Here is a 23384-nt window from a genome sequence, read left to right as displayed (position 1 = left end):
GGGAGGAGGGGGGGAGGTAAGTGGATTTGTTGAAAGAGTGTTTGGGATTGCAGAAGAGCTTGGGGAGGGGGCCGGATGAGGAGGAGAAAAGGCTCTGTGGTGCTGGGTTGAGATGCAGTGGGGAGAAATAAGAGAGGGGGCAGAAGGCAGTTGAGGATTTGAGGAGGTGGAGTGATGAGATGGAAGACAGATGTCAGGGGAAGGAGGCAGCTTTGTGGATGTGGGAGGGGGGTAACTTTGAGAAGGGTGAGTGAGTAGAGTTGAGGGAGAAAACTGAGAGGGAAGCTTGGAGGTGGAAGAGTGTGCTGGTTGCTTTGAGTGAGAGGGGTGAGAGGGGTGAGTTGGCACTGAAGTTGGAATAAAAAGTAAGATTGATGGAAAACGAACATGCAGAGCAAACGGGTTTTTTGAATTTTTAGTTCGGAGATGCGACTGAAGACATTTAGATTTTAGAGGGATGCAATGAAGGCAAATTCAGAGAATGAGAGAAGAAACGTTGTAACAGTTGGACTTTTTCGACAAGGTATGAAGGAGAGTTCGAAAATGAGAGCAGTTTGTTGAAATAGAAAAAGAGTCGTGAATTATGACACAGTAATGAGAACCACACGTGTGAAAGAGGAAGATGAAACATTATAAGAGATCGTTTTTTTTTCATTATTATTATTATTATTTGATAAAGATTTAATAAGATTAGGTAAAGGAAAGGTTGTAGAAAAAATCGTGAGATAAATGGTGAATTTGGATCGGTCAACACAGGGGGTGGAATCAGATCACGTGGTTACGGAAGAAGCACGTCGCTGTGGGAGGTGTATAGTCAAAAGTGAAATTATTTATTTATTTTAAATAAGGATTGCGTAACATTCAGAAAAGTGAAGGTTGAAGTCAAATCGTGGAGGGGTGTGTGTGGTGAATTTGGAACTGTAAACGCAGAGGGTAGAAGCAGATCCAGCAGAAACACGAGTTTACGGGAGGTGTGTAGTTAGAATTGAATTTATTTATTTATTTATTTATTTCATTGTTTTTTTTTTTTAATAAGAATTGCATTCGATTTGGGAAAGGAAAGGTTGAAATAAGATTGTGGAGGTGTATGGTGAATTTGGATCGGTAAATGCAGAGTGAACCTGATGGATCGATGAATAGTATCAGGAAGAGGGCGGAGAGACACATGGTTTCGAGCGTTGTATAGTTAGAAAGCATTCAAGGGGAAAAAATTTTTGATGGATTTTTGAAGATTAAGTAAGATTAGGGAATGGAAGGTTGTCGGAAGACTGCACACCTCTACTCTTTAATTCCTCACTTTTCCCATCTCTGGAACCACCTTCCAGAGGCTGTTCTGTCTTGATCTTCCCTGGATGACTTCAAGCAAGCAGTCTACTGCCTTCTGTTGTTGTCCCCAATTCTGACCCATGATCTCTATTACCCCAAAATTAACTCTTTCCTAACCGAACCACCTTACTTGCTAGTTTTTGTGTTTCCTCCTCTCCTCCCTCTCCTCTTTTCCTGTCCATTAATAATTCCCTTTATTCCATGCACCTTTAAAAGATTAACTTGACACCTCTCAGCATGTCAGCCTCCACCATGGTTAAATCGGAATGACATGATTTGTCACACTGTCACGGATTATTTAACCCCCAATATGGGACCACTCAAAAATTATGTAACGCTGTTTTTGTCGGATGGCGCATCCTGTGTGTGCTGACGGGCTTGATTAAACATTACTAATAATTTTTATTTGAACATATGATTAGAATTTTTGGGGTCCCTCTTTGTGAGTCACAATCGGCGCAAACAAAGACAATGGAAATCTGACGCAACAAACCCGGTCGGTGTATAATCAGTAGAGGCCTACAGGCCTGATTTCTTCGACCCACCAGAAAACCAAGATGGTGGCCATATTATTTCATCTGGGTGCCATGGTTGGTGGAGTCAAGCTATAGATGTGGGTGGGGTCCGGCAGCTGTTTGAACAATGGATGCACATTTCAAAAATTGACCCCCAACAAGAAGCACAACACTAATAACAACAACAACAACAACAACAACAACAACAACAACAACAACAACCATGTGGAGCTCTTGTCGACTCGTGACACGTCGCAGGTAGAAACATACAACTTTGCACCATCATTTACTGAAGATCAGGTGGGCAGTGCCATTATCAGAATTTGTTTTTCTGAGTTATACAAAGTTGTTGCTCAAGGAGGTTTTAGTTGGTGGTAAGGAAGGACATCCCATGCTGTTCTTCGTGAAGAGTAAGCGAGCTATCACCGGTACCATGAACAAATTACAAATTCCTGCCCTGAATTCCTGAGCACTGTGAGCAGGACTGGCGACAACACTGGGGTTGTAGCGTTGTAACTGCTTCGGCAGCATCAACGCTCTGTTTATGGTATAATACATGATAATGACTCGATATTTATTCACTTCTTGACCATAGTTTTTTTTTTGTTTTGTTTTGTTTTAAGCAAAGTCCTTGAGAATTATATGAAAATTATACAGCCGCCATTTTAGTGATAACAGAAGCTCCTAAACATCTTTGGAGCTGTCATATTCACAATCGCCATGCCCTCCCTATAAGTTTACCCTTCAGTGTAAAACCACCAAAGCGACTGTTCAAAGGAAAATCAAATATCAAAAGGTTGGAATTGGAGTCGAGAGGCATCACAGGCCTTGTGAAGGCTGTAGTAGTTACAGGCAACCATATGCTTCAGTTGGTGTCAGCCTATGGGCCAGTGCAATTGGAATCGATCCGAGCTATATAACCATGATGTATTATATATATATATACACACAGACAATGTGTGCTTGAGCATGTTTTTGCTTCAAACCTGGGGTTTTTTTTTTAATTTTTGAAATGATCAAGGCTTAAGTCTGTTGCCTTATACACTACTCAAATAACTATGTGGCATTCTCTCGAGCAAGGGCTTTTACCGAGGAGGTTCCCCAGGTCCTTGCCGATTTTTTGAGTATCTTCTCTTAAACGACTCGACCAGAGACCGTAAAACCCCATGCCAGGAGAAAGGTCTTTGTCCGAGGAGTTCCAGGAATCTCGCGAGATTGTTAAAGGAATCATCCGTCATGATTTCCTTTTAACAATGTTTATATATTCATCAGGAAGAAGATAATTGGTTTTGGGTCATTCGTTGGCACAATTAAGCTGCTTTGGAAGGGGGTGGGCAGGGGTTTTTGAAGCCTTTGGGTTTGGAGTGGGAAGTTCAGGGCTTGGGGTTTAGGCAGGGGAGGGGGAGGGAAGGTGGGGGTTGATTACTTGGGGTTTGGGAAAGTGGGGTTATGACATGGTTCGATGACTGAGCCGCGTTCGAACATGTGACCTCCCAGACTCAGAGCGGATACTCTCTCCGTTACACCACCGAGGCTGGTTTAAAAGATATTTTTGGGATGAAAAGATCTGTAAAATCGACAATGACCATCATAAGGTAGATTATTGGAATAACGATGGACGACAATGGTTTGATGCTTTAATATGAGAAAAATTCATCTTGAATAATACAAACTTTCCATAATGTGGCCGATGGTGTTGTAAATTTTCCTTGTCCAAAATATCACCTTTTTAAAAATTATTATTATTATTATTATTATTATTATTATTATCATTATGATTATTACTAAATGAGTAAAATGAATGACAGACAATAGTAAAACATTTACTGGTTGTGATGAAGAAAAACAATTTTGTTTGACTTCAGGATCACAGATAACGATTGTTGCTTTCATTACAGGGTTCCCCAGCTCAGCATTGCAAAAACAGAATTGATCAGCAAGTTCTTGAATTTGTAACCTGTCTTGGCTTGATGAACCAACGTCCACAATTTGCCTCATCACCATGCCAACTGTCTTCTCAGATGGTATGGGACGTGCTCGAGATGGGAGCATGGCACCGCGGGCCAGGCTCAGGGACAACTTGGCCGAGGGTCGTTACCACAAAGACCTTCTTGAACCGAGCACGTCAGGAAAATCCTTGGCATATTCCAAGCGTGGTGAGATGGTGAGTTTGTGGCCATGGGAAAGGCAAGCTCTTTGCATGGAGAACATGCAGTGTCTCATTAAGGAACGTCTACGCCGGAATGGAGGCCGGCTTACAAGGCCCAGCGGTCCCATCTGCCCACCAACAGCATGTGCAGGATTCAGACGAGACACTTTTACTTGCTCCCTGCAGCCAGTTCAATCACTGAAGGCCTCTCGAGTTGGCCATGCTGCTATAGAAGCTGGACCTCTGAGTTTGGGACATTTTACTCCCATACTACCGCATGAGACTCAAAGTCTTTCAACTACAATCCCACAGAAGCGTTTTTCTTGCCTCGCGTCAGAGACGGAAAGTGAGTTGGGTGCACCACACCCACTCCGACTGCTTCGATGGAAAAGCAATCCTGAGCTTACGAGCACTCGCACTTTTACAAACTTATTTGCTCCACAGTCGTACTCTCAGCCACCAGTATTCTTGCATTCCGGGTCCTCTGTGAGCTCAGATGGATGGGTGGATGGAAACAAGCAAACTTGGAGTGGGAGGCCATGTCAGCCACGGAAGCCTTTGTCCATTTACACACCCGAGTTGTTTACAGGGCCACCGAAGCAGTGGCGAAAGTGGCCAAAATCAAACCACTCCAGGCCTCACCATGCATTTGTTGCAAGCAGTGGAGATGTTCCATGTTTGGACAGTGCCCATGCTGGCAGAGACATTTGTAAATTACCAAAGACTAGTTTCTCTTTGGAGCTTGAAAGAGTATTAGCATGTCAAATTAGTGGTAGTTCAATTGGCAGGAGAACATCTCAAGTGGGCGTGGGGGAGACCAAAGATGTGTTGGGTTACAGAGACCAAGTTGTCGGTTCAAACGTGCTTTGCAGCCCAGTTTCATTTGAGATGCATAGTCACTCTCAAAGATCTGCACATTCACCAAATAAAATACCCCGAGACAACGTCACAAAGCAATACACCGGAACCGAAGGTTCATTTCATCAAGACCCTTCACCCGTAGCTCACGTCAAGCAATTCCTGGTGACTCCGCAAGACTTGGTGACTACCCAGGTAACCACTTTAGCACATCCCACGGCTAATCCACCAAAGTGCACGAATCGGTTTCAGCAGAAATTCTGTACGACGGAGATGTCTGTACATCCTTGGTCTGAACAAGAACGTTTGGAGGCATCGAGCAATGGGGAACAGCTGTCAATGTGCTGTGCACTGGGCAGTGGACACTCTCTCAGCACTTATGCTACTTGTTTGCACAAAGCAAAGGTGGAGCTTCTGGGATCGGCACTGAACCTTCTTCGTAAAAGGTAAGTCGAACCTGAATTGGACCACTTTTTTGTATTTTATCGATGGAAATCATTTTTATTCAGATATCTCCGCACTTTTGCAGTTTATACCGGAACGGCACTCGGTAGAGCACACACCTCCGCCATGTTGAACAGTTTACGTTTTTAGCCCACCGATAGGCCGGATCTGTATCCGTACCTTCACCAAAATCTCATCGGCTTGTTCTTGTCACCTACCCAACTCATCCACCAAGTTTTTTTTTTCTTAGACTTCCAGAATTTTTTGAGATACCGTGTTATTTGTCGGGTTTTTTTTTTTGGCCTTTTCGCTCAATGGTGAAGAACCAGTGAAAAACTCCTCGTATGCCGATCTGGATTCGGACCTTCACCAAAATCGAATCAATTCTTCCATGCCACACACCCAACCTTTCCTCCAAGATTCGTCCGATTTCCGTCCTTGACTTTTTTGAGACATCCTGTTCACAAACAGACAGACAGACAGACGGACAAAGAGGTGAAAACATAACCTCCGTCCACCTTTGGTGGTGGAGGTAACAAACACTTCTGAGATTGGTTATATTAAAAACAAGAGATGTTTTATAAAGCATAAATGGAAAGATCAGGAAATTAACAACCTGAATTTTATAACTTCCAAAATGCTGCGTTTGCTTTAAAATATTGGGTTATTTAGATATTCGCCCTTTTTATTGGTTTAACTTATTTAATACTTTTAGTGAGGAATCATAACCACCCATGTGCTTACCATTTCTTTTTTTTTTGTTGCTTTCCAAAACCATTTCCTAATGTTTGCAGCTTTGCACTGCCTTGCCAGTGGGTTTTTTAAAACCTGTCCTGCCATAGCAATGGAAGTGGAAAGCCACCTGGCTGGAGAAAGTGGGACCTCAGGGCAGGACCTTACATTGTGATGAATACGGGTAAAGACAATGAGAGATCTTAGCCTCCCGGGTTGCATGAAGTATTCATGGCGCTGCATTGTGCCACCTCCATGATGTTTTCGAGTTACTCTGCGAGCAGCTGTGTCGTTGGTAACCATTGTTGCGTATTGCGTGCAACAAACCAAGAACTTGAATCCAGGGGTGAATTCAGTGAACAAGTTTCTTGTAGAGCGCCCACCAAGTGGCTTAAACACTCGAGCAAGCACTCCATTCAAAGCCGTTGAAAAGGAACTGCTGGCCTGCCAAGTGCTAGACAGCTGCACTCCAACTCAACACACCCCATGTAGTACCTTCTAACAAGACTTTTAAAAACAGACTTGTGGTCACCAGAGATCGAAACAACTTTGGAAAACTGTAACAGATAATTATGATTTGAATTGAATTTGGTTTAAGTACCAATGTGAAGCTTCATTGAACCTTAAAGCTATTATTGGCGTCCCGTCCAATCTGCTAGCATTGGTTGGTGGACGTAGAAGATCCCACGGTGGTCTTCGCGAAGAATAGGCGAGCCATCGCCGGCACCCTGAACAATTTCCAAATTCCTGCCCTGAGTGCATGTGCTGCCAAGTAACTGCTTCGGCAGAACCAACGCTCTGGATATAGAGCATGGTACACGATCGTGAGCAAAAGCTATTATTACGTGAGCGTGACATGTCTTCCCCTGAATAATTGAAGAACCATAAAACTTATACTCCAATTATCAAAACATGTATAAAGGTATTCTTAAATTATTCATGAATTCCCACAATACATAATTTTGTTGTTTCTTTTCCAAGTGATGATGGCCAGAATTAAAGGTGGCCTCGATAAATCCTCGGCTGTTATGGTTTACCTGTTGTTTGTTATGTTTTGAAAGCAGGTAGCCTTAGTGTTTGACCCATTCTGTGATAACTGTTACAACCCTCGTGTTGAGCACGTAGTCTTCTTTGTCTCAGCTTCTTTGTGCCTGCAGATGCTGCATTTGATTGGGTAGAGATCGTGTGACAAAGGACATTTTGTTGTCAGAAGCAAAATACACTGTGAAGCTTCAAATGCTGCTGCATCATCATCATCATCACCATCACCATAACCATCACCATCACCATCACCATCACCATCACCATCACCATCACCATCATCATCATCATCACCATCACCATCACCATCACCATCACCATCACCATCACCATCACCATCACCATCACCATCACCATCACCATCACCATCACCATCACCATCACCATCACCATCACCATCACCATCACCATCACCATCACCCATGCTCTCTGTACTGCAGTAGCTGTTTTTTTGCCTAGGGTTACAGATAGTCCTGGACTGGTCACCACTCTGGCACAGGAAGTCCAGGAGGGAATTTTGAAATTTTTTCAGGATGCTGGCAGCAGCTCACCTACTCTTCACAAAGGACACTGTGGGATCTTTAATGTCTACCAAATAATGCTGGCAGATGGGATTCCCAGTTTAACATCCATCCAAGGGATGGCACACATACTCTCACCTTGCTGTGAAACACCAGGTCGACAGTTTGAAGCTTGGTTGGGATTGAAACCCAGGCTGGACAGCCAAGAGGCAAATATGTGACTGCTTGGCCATCCTGTCAGCTGATAGATCACTGATCTTTAAACACAAAATGGCGATTTTTTTTAAGGCTTAGAATTACAACCCGATTCATGATTGGGCAGAAGTACCAGCGAAAGTACACTTATGGTGTACAATGAACATACTGTAAGTATAGCACGCTACAATACTACAAAGCTATTTTTATGATAACTGCCTCATTGCAGACCCTACAAATGCTGCTTCGTTTTTCACACTAGTGTCCCTTGTTCTAAATTGAATTGGTTCTGTCATTTCAGCTACATCGGAGAATCCCCAGCAACATCGAAACAAATCACTGATTCTCCAAGAGACCCAGAAGAGTGTTCGGTGAAGGAGCCAGACAAGCAAGATGATGAATTCTTCTCTACTCCAGGGAACACAGCAGAGCCGGAAAGATTGCTCGCTGCTGCACCAGCTCGGTTTTGTAACGCATCAGTGGCACCCAGGATCACAGAAAGGGTGACTACTCTTGGTTGTACCGCTCCAGAGCAGGGCAGAAAGTTACCAGTGGCACAGAGTGTGAGTTCACATGCCTTGTTGTATGTTGCAGTTAAATCACTTGGACATGGTGTGTTACTTGGACAAAATACCCAGTGGATTTGTATGAAACAGCCCACATCAATCTTTTCTCAGTTCCTGATTTGTGTTGCCACGTTACACAACAACACACGACATGACACAACAACACAGAGCATTTGACGATGCAGAGGCTCAGCAGGGTATATCGGTTACAGTACGTCTGCGAATGAACGTTATGTACTAAAGTGCATCCGTGCGCACACGGACACACATGCGCAAACACCCATGCTAACAATATTGCAAAATCCTTCACATTCTGCCGATGACAATGAGCAGGTAGGGTTTGATAAAACAGCAATGGTCTTACCTTGTGTAGCTTTTCTTGGTTGCTTGATGCAGCTTTCTTTGGCTGGAAGAACTTGCCATTTTCTCAGAGATCACCGAATGAATCTTCGTCAAACTTTCAGAGGTTCATCAGTGAGTGCCGTGAGTGTTTGAGGCAAAAAAAAAAAACAGTTTGTTTTTTATGGATGTTTTTTTGAAAATGGGTTTCTCGTGCCCTCAGCCTTGTAGTTATGCAAAAGGCAATATTAAATTATCCAAAAACCCACACCTGAGTGGGTATCTGGAAATGTTTTCGGCCCTCACAAAAAAGATGTTCCGTTTCTTTCTTCTTTTTGTTTTTTTCCTCTGTCACTGGCAATGAGCTATAAACCTCAAAACACTTTTTATACATAGTTGAGGCTCATGGAAGAGCTAGTACGAGTACACTGAATGGATGAGGACACAACAGGACAAAAGAAACAGCAGAGAGAGAGAGAGAGAGAGAGAGAGAGAGAGAGAGAGAGAGAGAGAGAGAGAGAGAGAGAGAGAGAGAGAGAGAGAGGAAGAAGAAAAAGAAGAAGAAGAAGAAGAAGAAGAAGAAGAAGAAGAAGAAGAAGAAGAAGAGGAGAAGAGAAGAGAGAGAGGAGAGGAGAAACACCAACAGCAGAACTGAAGGCCAGTATAGAGGCAGACTTGGACAAATAATGGGTGAGGGTAGGAATTGCTGGGCAGGAGAGAATGCGAGGGGTGGACAATATGGATTTAGAAGGAAATTCTCAGGAGGGAAAACTGGAAATTTAAAAGGAGGGGGCAATTGGGCTGGGGTTTAGTGGGGGGGACGGGGGGTTAATGATGGTAGAAAAGATCATGCTTTTGGATTGCGGATGATTGGAGATGGTGGTGAACAGCCGTCTTGAAGACCTGCTGGTCTTCAATATATCTTTTAGTGTTAGTGCCACCTGGTGCTGTTTCATAATCTTTTTCATAATGTTTAATGTTTCATAATCTTTAAACTCAGCCATGAACAGCTCTTGTGGAACTGGTCATCATGATCAAACTTTGTTCCACATGGGTAATCAATTTGACAATACCTGTCTTGACTTGACAATACCTGTCAAGTTTCACATCGATCTGTTCAGCTGTTTCAGAGAAGACTTTTTTACGGTTTGTTTGTTTTTTTGTCTGTAAACAGGATACCTCAAAACGTGACGGATTCGGATGAAATTTGGTGGACAGGTTGAGTGCATGACAATGACGAATTGATCACATTTTTGTGAAGATCCGGATCCAGATAATAGGATTTTTAAAATTAATGAAGTGATTCTTCATAATTGAGTGATTGGGACAAAAACAATATGTAGCACGATATCTCAAAAAGTTGTGGACAGATTCTGACGAAATTTGATAGGCAGGTTGGGTGTGTGACAAAGGAAGACATCGGTAAATTCAGGTGAATATCCAGATCCGGATACGAGGATTTAAAAAATTATTTTCAAGTGATTCTTCACCATTGAGGGATGTGGCCAAAAATGATATATAGTAGGATATTTCAAAAAGTTGTGGACAGATTTGGCGAAAACGAAGTGAATTACTTGGGTAGGTGAAGAGATCAAGCCGATGAGATTTTGGTTCAGGTGTGCAAGCAGATCCAGCCTATCAGCGGGATATAAAACGTAAACCGTTCAGCCTGGCGGAGGTACGCGCTCCGCCGAGTGCCGTTCTAGTTTCCCACGTGGAGATCCTGACCTGTGCCAAGTTCCAATTTTTTTTGTATAGCAGTTTCAGAGGAAATGTCTAAATGTTTCCCTTTTTCCAGCATGGCCGCTATACCATCTGACCAATGACATCATAGTTACCGTTAAAAATTTATTCATTGGTCGGCGCTCCAATGATAGTTTTGTCATTCACGAAAGCGGTTGCGGAGAAAACTATTTTAAAAGCGAATTAATAAACAGTGAAAAACAATAGGGTGTCCTAATAAAAACAACTTCGATGTGTAGAGAAGCAAATCCCTGAGCTCTCACGCCCACACACTCGCTCTCACCTTGAACAAATTGCAAATGCCTGCCCTAACCTACAGAGGGCACTGCGTCATAGCCGTGCCCTCAGCCACCGATGTTACCCCACAGCCATGTGCTGTAAATATAGAAGATTCACACTCACTTCTTATTCTTTGAGAACTTTAACCTAAAACGTTGTTCTACATTGAAATCTTTGAAGTTATCTGCAAAAAATTGCTCTAATTGCTCACGTTTGCTCTTTTCGGTAAGCAACATTTCAACCACACCGAGAAGAGTTTCGAGTTTTTCCCTTGTTGAGGCCAGTTTTTACATTTTAAGATTTGTATCTTCCGCAAAGTACTGAACCATCTTGTGATGTTCACTTGATGCAGTTGTGAGGTTAAAAAAAAAATGTTTACATCACACAGGCTTCTGTTTCGGGGATTAATTCGATGATAAGCCTGCCAGGACCAAGTGGCTACACAAGGGGTCGACGTCTCTGTCCACAACCCAGTGACCCCACATCAATGAACAGCACCAGTAGGTCACAGCCGATGAAGGGCTCACGGATTAGGAGGCATACTCATGGTGGTCATTGCAGCAGAGGTAGGTCATCAAAATTGTATTACACGATGATTTTCGAGCAGCTGTTCCTTGTTTTTTTTTATTTTTTTTGGCATGTCTTATCTATGGTAAATGCATGTAAGTTAAAAAAAAAAAACATATGTAAAGCAAAATTGTCTGTAGAGCTGTGCTCATGGCACGCAGTGATGACGACAGGTTCCAGGAAGCAATTATTCTTATTCATAAGAATAACTGATGAGGGATGACATTATAGGAAGGCATATAATGATTGCAAGTCACCATTTGGAATAGACAAGATGTGAATCGAGAATGGTAGAGGATGTAAAAAAAAATATAAAAATAATAATAATAATAATTTATGAGTCGTTAGCTCATGGAAGAGTGGGGTGATCGGGTAATATAGCTACAGTACTTACTGACATTGAGGGCAATGAGGAAATATAGGGACAACACAAGCAAGGGAATGAACAAACAGGAAAAGATGAAGGAGGTTGGGGGGGGGGACACAGTAGCCCACGAGTAAGAAGGTTGGTTGAGGTTGGGTTAATGGGCGTTGAAAAGACCATGGGTATGAATGGGCACCACCTGCTTGAAGTCCTGGAGTGAAGAGTGCCGTTGATCTGCCTCCCGAGGACAGTTTCACAAATGTGAGTAAAGAGCAACAAAGGATTGTGAGTGGGCATAAAGCCTGTTTTTGAGGAATCTAACCAGGACTGTGATACCAATAGCGGTTTTCAGGTGTAGTACGTGTGTCCTGGAGATGCTTAATAGGTTCAGAGAGCTGAGAGAGCAGAGAGAGCTCGGCAGGAGAGGCAGTTTTTAAAAAAGAAAAAGACTACCAAACTTTCTGCGATGCAAAAACAACAAGCCTAATGCGTCCACCTCATCACGGAAGATGCCAAAATTTTGAAAAACTTTAGATTCGACATTTTTCAAGAGAGACAGATATAATTCTGGGTCACCAGTCAATACGGGTGAGTAGTAATCCATTGAGCTGTGGACGAAAGCCTTGCAGCTGCGAATGGTTCTGTTTTATCAAGGAATGACTTGGAACGAGGGAGGATGCCAGCTTTGCAATCCGATTGACTTGGGAGAGATAGTGGATCATGAACAGACCTATATAACTTCCAGAATGAAACTCTTCCATTGGTTGACCATGGAACTAAATTGGTGCATTAAGTTTGACCATCCTGGAGCAACAGGGTGAGAGTATATGAGATTTGTGTATGGTTGAAAGACATGTTCTGTTGGTCATAGTAACTAATCAATTCCAGATCAACTGAGAGTGACACAGCTGCTATTTACCCATCAGTGAGGAGACACAATCTGGAGTCATCTGCAAAATGGAAGGTAGGATTTTCCAGAGCATCGGAGAGGACTTTTATGCGGATGAGATCATGGCTGGGCCGAAGATGTTACCTTGGAGCACTCCAGATTCCACTGAGAGATCAGAGGAAAGGGTTAAAATGATTGCAGCGTGTTTAACTGCACAAGCGGAGGACACAAGAAAGCCTTGTATAAAGGTCACTGGCAGTGAGTTTTGACAAACAGCGCGGAATGTCAGACTGTCGTTTCCTGAGATGCGTCCAGGAAGATGGTCCCGACCTCTTGTGATTTGGGGTCTCTGACCACTCCTGAAAGAGGAAAAGCAGCATGTCAATAGTTGGAATTCAAAATGATGATCAGTATCAGGTTGTTTGAAAAGAGGAAATACCTGACTTCAGCGGCGATGATGATTTGTACGTCTCTGCTTGTAATGGGAATAAGCTTATTTGACCGGTAGTTAAAGTAATAACAATGCATGTCTACCCTTTCAAGTACAGTTAGTACAGGATGAGGACATCATGTCCATAAAAGGCTGCACTCTGATGACCAACCTATGGTCATTTGTCCATGCTCTATCTTTTATAAGTGTTGAGCATCAAGCAACAAAGTGCGCATACAATTTTTAAAGTCTTTGGTATGACTCGGATGAGGTTTGAACCACCAACCTCACAGACTCAGAGCAGACACTTTAACCATTCCACCAGCAAGTCTGGTTTCCTTGAGAGGATATGTTTTTGAACCATTCCTGTGAATGGGAATGATGTTGGTGGGCTTATATATGAACGGGAGGTGGTCAAATCAGAAAGGCGAGCAGAGAGCGGACAAACGAGAAGAGCAGAGCAGGATTTGAGAAAATGGGGTTGTGATGCTATCTGATCCCATTGCTCAAGAAAAGTCAAAACTGGACTGAACGTTGCTCACCTTCTCATGTTGCTCGGCCTTGCACATGACTGGAAATCGTCCAGTACATAGTGCCTTGCTCACAAAAATGTTCAACATATAATCTTCAATTTTTTCACTCATCCATCAGAGGAGACTGCGGCACCCATTTATCTTAAACCGGCAAAGGACAGGTTATTACACAGCAGTTACGGCATTATGTGTAACTACTGGATGTTGTTCTTCTTTCGGCTGCTCCCGTTAGGGGTCGCCACAGCGGATCATCCGTTATGATCCGCATACTGATTTGGCATAGGTTTTACGCCGGATGCCCTTCCTGACGCAACCCTGGTCGCCTCTTACGACACAGGGATAAGGATTGGGTTTCGCCATAATTCCAGGCTGCCCTACACCCTCTCATAGCGCGGCCCAGCGCAGAGCTCCCGTCCTCAAGCGATCCTCCAACCCAAGCCTCCGAGTTGCCGGATTACAGGCGCACGCCACTACGCCCAGTATTATGTGTAACTACTGGATAACAAATTCATTCTTTGTTATTGCAGAGTACCTGCTTCATTAGCCTGGTGTTGGCTTCATGGTTGGGGTGGTGAGCTTGGGATCCTAGGATCCTGAGTTCAAATCCCACTCAGCTGTTGAATTAATACCAGATGGGGTTGATTCTGCCTGTCATCCTTCCGAGGTCGGCAAAATGAGTGCCAGCTTGCTGGTATCCTGTGTCGGAGTGCTGACCTGTCTCAGAATTGTGTCCAAAAGACAAGGAGACTGCTTAGGCAGCACCACAGCTCTGCACAGAGTATGGTCCCGATGGATGGATGGATGGATGGATGGATCTGCTTCATTCCTGAAAAATTGCTGAATATTAGTGGTGTTGATAATGATGGCTGCTATTGGCTTATCTTCTTCCACACCAAAAAAATTAACTTTTCTTTCCTCAGTGTATGATAGTTTATGTTCATAATACGATAAATTGGGTTTGATGTCATCACTACATATGATTGATTTGTTTTTCAGTTCTCCTTTAAGTGTTTCTCTTTTAATGTTTTTAGGTAACCCACATTAGTTGTACATTGTTGTTGTTTCACCTTCTCTAACCAAGTACATGTATGTGTCCACAGGAAGTCGTGATTCTCAAAGCCGGAGGAGACCCTCAGGACGTGAGGAGGCAATGGCCAGCGGCTCTCATCCGACTCGGAGCCGCGACAGCACCATAAGCAATGTCAGCATAGACAGTGGAGTTGTTAATCTTCAGGAAGAGGCAGAAGGCACGAGTTGTGAAGGCTTGGCCCCTCTACTGTCACCTAAAACAACAACACCACCACCGCGCAGTGGTGAAGTGGAAAGAGCAGACAGTGGAATTGGTGGTGAAGTTGGGCAAGGTTGGAGAACAAAATATCATGCCCAGCCATCTCTCCAGGATGAAGAGGTGGCATCTTCTGAGTCTTGCGTGGAGAAGCCTCGTTTTGTTGAAAACATAGGGGATGAAAATAAACAAGAAAAAGAAGATCAAAATGAGGATAAAGAAGAAGCAAATAAAGATCACTTATCTAATGCTGTTCAGGGTTGGTCGAAAGTTTGGGCATCAGAGCTGCGGTCATCAGTGGTGTTTGAAGGCTGCCTTGTTTGCTGCGATTGCGGAGAGCTGCCCCCAGAACCACCCAGCAATGATGAAAATAATTCAGATGATGTTGTGGATTCAAAGGACTCTGATTTGCCACAAGACAGCAATGTCAAGAAGAGACAAATGCAACAATACATTTGTGACAGGTGTCAAAAAGTGCGTCGGGAACGGCGTGAGGCTGTGCTGGAGTTTGTGAATACAGAGATGAGCTACGGGGAGGATTTGCGAATCATTCGTGATGAATTCCAAAGCCCAATTCAGACAGCTGGCCTACTTTCACCCGAGCAATCAGCAACTGTCTTCAGCAACCTGGAGGAACTACTCGAAGTCAACATGACTTTCACCGCAAGATTAGAAGCCGCTCTCGCTCGAGCTAGCCGCCAGGTAAGACTTGCAGCTCAGTTGGTGCTTCGGCTTGGGAGATGGTGCTCGATCATTCCCTTGTAAGAGCAATTTTGATGAAGGCAAGTTGTGGTTCCGAGCAAAATCAGTTATGAAGGTTCTTATTGTTCATATCACTTTTGATAAATGAATATATTACACAGTATTAAAAAAAGCATTTATTATATAAACAAAGAGAGTTCATAAAATACATTAACTCGCAAAATCTTGAGAAAAACAAGACATGGGGAGGGTCCGCGAGCGGCAAATTTGATTGGTCGAGACGATGTAAAATGCTGTAATATTTTGTCCAAATACTGCGAAGCAAAAGGGTTTGGAAAGTGCCAGGAACTTATGTTCTACAGTGTTCAAGTATCTATCTATAATTCCAGCAGTGTGTGTGTGTGTGTGTGTGTGTGTGTGTGTGTGTGTGTGTGTGTGTGTGTGTGTGTGTGTGTGTGTGTGTGTGTGTGTGTGTGTGTGTGTGTGTGTGTGTGTGTGTGTGTGTGAGTGACCGCTGTTTCTCAACAACCACTGGTCCGATCTATTTGAAACTTGCCAGGTATATTGCTGGGGACCTGAGGATGTGCCTTTTCAAGGTTTGATATTAATCGAACAAGTGCTTCCCAAGTTATGGCCATTTATTTACCAAACCAATGACAAGACACGTTGCTGCGTAGGTGTGGCCGATGGGGAAAAGGGCCCCTTAGTTACCGTGGCGTAGGAGTGGCAATGGTCAATGGCAGCAAATGTCATGGCAAGCAAAGACAGGGAGGTAAACTTGATTTTAATTTGGATTTTAATTAACTCTGTGTGTGTATCACAGCAGTTGTTACTTCAATGAAAGCGATAATTCGTGGAATGCATGTGAACATTCCGTACGGGCATGCACCACTTCCGGATCGTGATGACTTCGTGTATTATAACAATTTCTCGATTTCTTATGCGCATTTATAAACACAATGCCCCAATTCAGTCGTCGTTTACGAGAGCGAAGGAACGGCCTGTGTAGTTGTTTGAAAGTTTGTTTTTTTTTTGCACGTACAGCCACGCACGTATGGCCACGCACGTACGGGCAAGTACTAGTATCATGAAATTTAAATTGAATAATGCTTTTAAAAGTTGTAGAATTTTCGTCTTTTTAAAAACCTTCGGAGGTTTACCGCCATTGTTGCAGCGTCTTTTACACCACCTTATCTATCACGTTAATTAGTTTTGTGCCTGCTGTTTGTGTCCTTTATGACATCCCTAAAAACAGTAAGTTTCCTGTTTGGAATGATTTTCAATTTTGTTTGACTGCCAGGCAGGCAGACAGACTAAAACAATTACCTTACTCCTCTGTGTGCATGCGTGATCAGGATGATATTCCAGACAATTTGCCGAATTCAGGGCCAAAATACTGTTAAGCTGCAGGTTCGTGTGACCAAAAGGTGAAATGTCGATCAACATACCTTTCATGGGCATGGCCCCACGTGCATATGTGAGAATGATAGGAAATGGATAGACGTGAACAAGGACAGCCTTTATTTTACATCCATCTGTAGCTGTGAATGTAAACTGTAATAAATTGGTTATTTTGCCCTCCAAATAATTTAAATATGTTATTAGAAAAGCAATGTTCGGGTGAACAACTTTTTAACAAGTGTTAAAAGCCTTAAACGACTAACTTCTGAACAGCTGACTCGGTTATGAAAATTTCATTGGATTGTCCAAGTTCTTGGTGAACAGCTCCCTAACTGCTGGAAATATTTTAGTAATTATCTTTCGTGCTTTAGCCTCTCTTAAAGAATATTTGGCTTGGAAATACTTTTCATCAATAAAAGTTTTGCGCTTTTTTATTTTGATTTTGATTTTTTATCACAGGGTGATGTGGATTACCGAAGCGTCCGCGTCGGGGAAATATTTTTGGAATCTCTGCCTATGCTGGCAGCCTTTCGCACGTATTGCATGCGACAGGTAGCCGCAGGACAGGCTCTTGCAGCTCTCGAACGGGAGAAAGAACTGCTAAGGTAGGGAGATGACTTATTAAGTACATCATTGCTCCAATCTTTGTAATATGTACTTGTATTCTGGTTTGATCTGAGCAATGATTGTATTTTCTCGATACGCTTTTTTTAATACAAGATATTGGCTCAGGAGTGAGGTGATATAGGGTAAAAAAAAAAGGCAACGTAGTGACAGTGAGGTCACATATGGACAATACGATCAAGGAAATGAATGAAGAATAATGAATAGAGGAAACACAGTAACCAAACAACATCAGGAAGCCAGTCCCACAAATAGAAGGAAAGAGGAGAAAAAAAAGAGTTGAGGTGTGCAGTTAGCTTGGAGTTTGGGGGTTGAATCAAAATGGTGTTAATGGAAGAATACATGTATCCTGAAGTATCAGTGTATTTTGAACTATATTCAGAACTGTGAAATGATGGATATTGTGTAAATATCAATTTGTGCAGGATCTTTCTGGACGTATCTCAAAAGGAAAATCCAGCTCTCAGACGGATGCACCTTCGTTCCTTCCTAATGGCCCCTTTACAACGTGTTACCAAGTACCCACTGTTGTTGAGCCGACTGGCAGGTGCCACAGGAACTCGCCCTGGTGAACGGGCTGCCCTATTGCGTGCTAAGATCCTGGTCCAAGCGCACTTGGAGCAGATGGATCGTCGGGCACGGCGCAATGAGACGAGTGGACTGAGCAGTCCGCACTGGCGTCCGTTCCGTCGTGATGGAACCCTGCGTGGTTCCACAAGTCCACAGGCAACGCCACCACGTGACCTCGAAACATTGGAACTCAGAGAGATGGCTGCAGCTTCTACAGGATGGGGACTAGATGAGACAAGGTGTGTAGTGTTGCTTTTCTGAAAGTTATGTTGCAATTACATTTGTACATGTTGATTGAAGCTTATGGAATGTCTATGAATGTATATATATATATATATATATATATATATATATATATATATATATATATATATATATATATATATATATATATACAGACATAGTTGTTTTTTTTAAGAAGAAGAAGGCACTTTCAATCAAAAGTAAAAAAACTAGATTGACTCTGATAATTAATTTAAGCAAAAAGTAAGAGCAGACCCGGTCTCAGGCAATGTTTCACCGGCTTCATCAGGCACAATAGACTCCAAAACTAAAAATTTATTTTGTTGAAACTGGAAGAAATTTTAAACAATGACAAGATGAACATGACAGAGCAATTAGGCTTGGATAGGTGACCCAGTCAGCCATAGCACATCATTACCTACAAATATAGCCAAAATTTGACTTTGATGGGACCCGTGTCCGAGATACTACATCTAACAAACGACACAGGTTGATTTTGGAAACATGGCACGTGAAGAGCCGGGAGGGTGGTCTAACTGGGGAGATGGTGGACATACCCACACAATGCACACCTGTGATGCAAATGGCAAAAACTGGATGGTGCAAACGGCTGGATAAGGTGAGCAACAAACACTCAATCCCAAACATCACATCCACATGTGCACAACACCCAACGAGAACCCCAACACTCAACACAACCAACACCTCATCATGCCCAACCCAGACATAAAACCAGCCGTGTTCGTGCCCCAGAAACACAACCATTACACCAGAATATTTGGTTTGAAGGTTGTAAAGCGAGTGGTTCGTGCTCCACACCCTGAGCGAGTGGTTCGTGCTCCACACCCTGAGCGAGTGGTTCGTGCTTCGTCACTCTGAGTGAGAGGTTCGTGCTCCGTTACCCTGAGCGAGCGGTTCATACTCCGTCACCCTGAGCGAGTGGTTCGTGCTCCACACCCTGAGCGAGTGGTTCGTGCTCCACACCCTGAGCGAGTGGTTCGTGCTCCACACCCTGAGCGAGAGGTTCGTGCTCCATCACCCTGAGCGAGTGGTTCGTGCTCCGTCACCCTGAGCGAGAGGTTCGTGCACCGTCACCCTGAGCGAGAGGTTCGTGCTCCGTCGTCCCAAACAAGTTGTGAAATAACTCCTGATTTCTGAGACATTTGCATATTAACGTGCCAAATTTTTTTCTTCTAAATTAAGGAGCCAAATTTTTTCCCACCAGTCACATGCAGCTGTTTATAAAGATTCATGTTTGTGAACAAATCCCTGAATCATCTATCTAAATGCAGCATTGTTTTTCAGTGAAAGCTACTGTCGTAGAAATTTTGGATATCAAAAATAAGAAGAGAGTTTATATTGTCGAATATGATCATTGAATGTAATACACACGCGGAGCGAATGCTGGTTATAAAATCTCCAAACACTCTTTGGTAGAATTAGAGGATTTCGGAGTTTTATATAGTTAAAGAAAGGTGTGGTCTATTCTATAAGCATTAATCAAGGTTAAACTACAAATGAACTTTGGAAACCAGGAATCATGAGAACAGGGAGAAAAAACAACTCCATTCATGGTCATTATTGTTCTCACCAGAGAAAAGAAAAGTGGGGGAAAAAAGGACTCTGGTCAGAAGGTTGTGTGAGCCAAAGAGATTCCTTTTCATCTAGACAAGACAATCAAAGACATACTGTGCTGTGTCTGCCAGAGTTCTTGGCCATATTCATAACTTTAAAGTATTTTTAAAAACATTATTTATTGAATTCACCCAAAGACATGAGTCCAACTTTATTTAATTAACTACATGACTCAAAGTTTTTGGGTTGTTGCTGACAACAAGTGTGTGTGTGTGTGTGTGTGTGTGTGTGTGTGTGTGTGTGTGTGTGTGTGTGTGTGTGTGTGTGTGTGTGTGTGTGTGTGTGTGTGTGTGTGTGTGTGTGTTGTTCATAAAGCATATATATATATATATATATATATATATATATATATGGCTGGACGGTGTTTGGCTCCGCACGTATCCAGACAGTGTTTGCTTCGGCCAGCTTGGCTCCAGACGTGTCCGGGCGGAGTTTGTCACCGGACACGTCTGGGCGGTGTAGGTCTCCAGCCAGCTTGGCTCCAGATGTGCCTGGGTAGTGTTTGTCTCCCGACACGTCCGGGCAGTAATTAACGCTTCACCGCATGTCTGCTTTCCCTTCCTCTCACATCACACTGTCTTCCCTTCCCCCACCCCCTCCTCGCTCCCCATCCCTCTTCTCTCCCCCACCCTTCTCTCCATATTCCCCCTCTTTTTCTCCCCCCCTTTAGTATTCCCGTCAGTGAACCAACGGGTGGTATTTACTCGTATGTCTATACATATAGAAATATATATATATATATATATATATATATATATATATATATATAGAAATATATATATATATATATATATATATATATATATATATATATATATATATATTGTTACAGATCTGGAAACCATTTGCATGCAACATACAGATGTCCCAAAAGTCAGTTATGTTGTTAAGTATGTGTGTTGTCAGATCCCCTTCCTTTTGTCTGGTGGAAGAATCAAAGGCGTGCGTTGCGATTTCTTTTAGTTAGGTTATTACATGTAATAAACCATCCCATCTGCATGACCCCTTCGGCCCATCACGCTCCATCACCACCCGCTGGCTGCTCGTACCTTGATTTGCCTAGAGGGGGTCTCGCGGTTCCACTTCTCTGCTCCCATAAACGTTGTAACTCTTGTATGATGACCTTCGCGGCGCTGACACTGTTACTCGTCGAGAGTGAAGCCACGTGGAGGAGTAACTGAGGTCTCCTGGCAGGGGCCGAGGCCCCGCCCCGGAAAGTTTGGCCGGAGGACCCTGTCCAATCAGAGGCGGACAGCGAGGTGCGTTTTCGCCAAGGGCCCCTCCCTGTGGAGAGAGGCCAATAACGCCAAGGGCCCCTCCCTGTGGAGAGAGGCCAATAACGCTCCGAGACTCTCTGTAAAAGGGGGGTCCGGTCAAGTTTGCTTTCACGGTAGCTGTAAGCAGTCAGTTTTGTTTCACGGTGGCTGTACGGGGTTCTGGAGTTTCATGGTGGCTGCTACGATGAGTTTTAAGGAAGGACAGAGCAACCCTGACCTCCCTCCGTGGACCCCGATTGTTCACCACCCGAGCTCCGCCATGAACCACGAGTCTCTACGTGCGACTGGGGACCTTTGTCAGGTGCCGCATCGTGGAGCACGCCCTTCCTCCGACGGTCAGGTACACCACCGAACTCTGACCCCCAGCTTCTCTCTCTCTCTCTTTCTCTTTCTCTCTCTCTCTCTCTCTCTCTCTCTCTCTCTCTCTCTCTCTCTCTCTCTCTCTCTCTCTCTCTCTCTCTCTCTCTCTACGTCTCTCTCTCTCGCTTGGCACGCACGTGCAAACGCAAGGGGCTGTTGCTCAGTCTCTGGCGGTACGTGTGGAGCCTGTGTTGCTTCTCTCTTCTTATCATCTTCTCCTCTCTCTAATGTATTTTTTGGGGGTGTTCCTTGTGTATAAACTGTTATCAATGCTTTGTCGATAACTTGAAAATTGAATTGGTTTCTTCTCTACTTTTTTCCACTCTTGTATATAATCCTTTGCTTTGTTGTATTGAATTTTTACCCTTTATACTTTTTTGTAATAAAAGGATATAAAAGTCAAAAGTCTCTCTCTCTCTCTCTCTCTCTCTCTCTCTCTCTCTCTCTCTCTCTCTCTCTCTCTCTCTCTCTCTCTCTCTCTCCCCCTCTCTCTCTCTCTCCGTCTCTCTCTCTCTCCCTCTCTCTCTCTCTCTCTCCGTCTCCCTCTCTCTCTCCGTCTCTCTCTCTCCGTCTCTCTCTCTCCGTCTCTCTCTCTCCCCCTCTCTCTCTCCGTCTCTCTCTCTCCGTCTCTCTCTCTCCGTCTCTCTCTCTCCGTCTCTCTCTCTCCGTCTCTCTCTCTCCGTCTCTCTTTCTCTCTCTTTCTCTCTCTTTCTCTCTCTCTCCCCATGGCTGCGAGGGTCCAATAAAGACTCTGGGTTTATTTTCATTTTGTGTGTGTGTGTGTGTCTGCGTGTGGGCCCATCTTCGAGTAGAACTGAATAAGTGTTTTTGCTCATTGTAAATATTCCTTCTTGCATATTCACGTTAAGTCTTGCCTTTGTCTTTTTTATTGTAAATAAAACTTGTGAGAAATGTTCCCAGTCCGTTTCCGTCCCTTCTTGAATTGGTCCAGCATGGTTCGGATCTGAGTTGAGGCGGGATTTTATCCCCGATAATCCATTCATTACAGCCGGCACGGCTTTGGCAGTTTCGCTCGGCTTCACCCGAACCGGAGTTGGTAGTCGGTAGTTGGAACTCTACCGCAGTCAGTAGAGTGACCCGGTTCGAGCAAGACGTGCCGAGGGCGTGGTTTTCATGGTAGTCGAAATCGCGTAGTTAATTAGGTAAATTGGTTATAGACAAAAAGACCCTGCGCTACGTGGTTGAGATATTGGCGACCACGGTCGGTTAAACGACCCGCTGGCTCGCGGAGTTATCCGAGCGATGGCCTAGAATTCCGGGGAGTATTGTGGGAGACGACGCAAGCTTTCCCCACCTAGTGGTCATTCTTGCCATCGACTCCCGGCCCACAACAGTTTAAAATTTCTCTTTGGAGGAGGGAGGGTTCGAGTCCCACAGCCTGACACCAAACTGTTGTTGGCCGGGGGTCGGTGGCGAGAACAACCATTAGGTGGGGAAAGCTTGTGTCGTCTCCCACCAAACTCCCCAGAATTGTAGGCCGTCACTCGGATAACTCCGTGAGCCGGCGGGTCATTTAACTGACCGTGGTCGCCAATATCTCAACCGCGTTGCATAGGGTCTATTTGTCGATAACCAATTTACGTAATTAACTACGCGATTTCGACAACCGGGGAAACCATGCCCTCGGCACGTCTTGCTCGAACCGGGTCACTCTAGCGTCTGCGGTGGAGTTCCAACTACCGACTACGAACTTCGGTTCGGGTGCAGCCGAGTGAAACTGCCAAAGCCGTGCCGGCTGGAATGAACAGATTATCGAGGAAAAAACCCTGCCTAAA

General features: G+C 43.9%; 1 protein-coding gene across 5 annotated transcripts in view; it reads left to right on the top strand.

Moving 5' to 3' along the window:
• LOC147029389 (uncharacterized) overlaps positions 1 to 23384 on the top strand; it is a 68087-nt gene that overhangs the window by 38779 nt on the left and 5924 nt on the right. For 4 of the 5 annotated variants that reach the window (XM_085872421.1, XM_085872420.1, XM_085872418.1 and 1 more), the window contains 6 exons: positions 3863 to 5294; positions 8083 to 8344; positions 11097 to 11274; positions 14592 to 15478; positions 17339 to 17484; positions 17929 to 18312. In XM_085872421.1, the coding sequence (XP_085728547.1) occupies positions 3863 to 5294; positions 8083 to 8344; positions 11097 to 11274; positions 14592 to 15478; positions 17339 to 17484; positions 17929 to 18312 (3289 nt within the window). Of the gene's footprint in view, positions 1 to 3739; positions 5295 to 8082; positions 8345 to 11096; positions 11275 to 14591; positions 15479 to 17338; positions 17485 to 17928; positions 18313 to 23384 lie in introns of all 5 variants that reach the window. The other variant, XM_085872423.1, reaches the window with a different exon arrangement.

Source organism: Eptatretus burgeri, chromosome 3 (assembly GCF_056783735.1).
Source record: "Eptatretus burgeri isolate ZD-2024b chromosome 3, Ebu_testis_v1, whole genome shotgun sequence".
Taxonomy (NCBI): domain Eukaryota; kingdom Metazoa; phylum Chordata; class Myxini; order Myxiniformes; family Myxinidae; genus Eptatretus; species Eptatretus burgeri.
The sequence above is the reverse complement of the archived record's forward strand: the minus strand, read 5'-3'. Positions and strand labels throughout refer to the sequence as shown.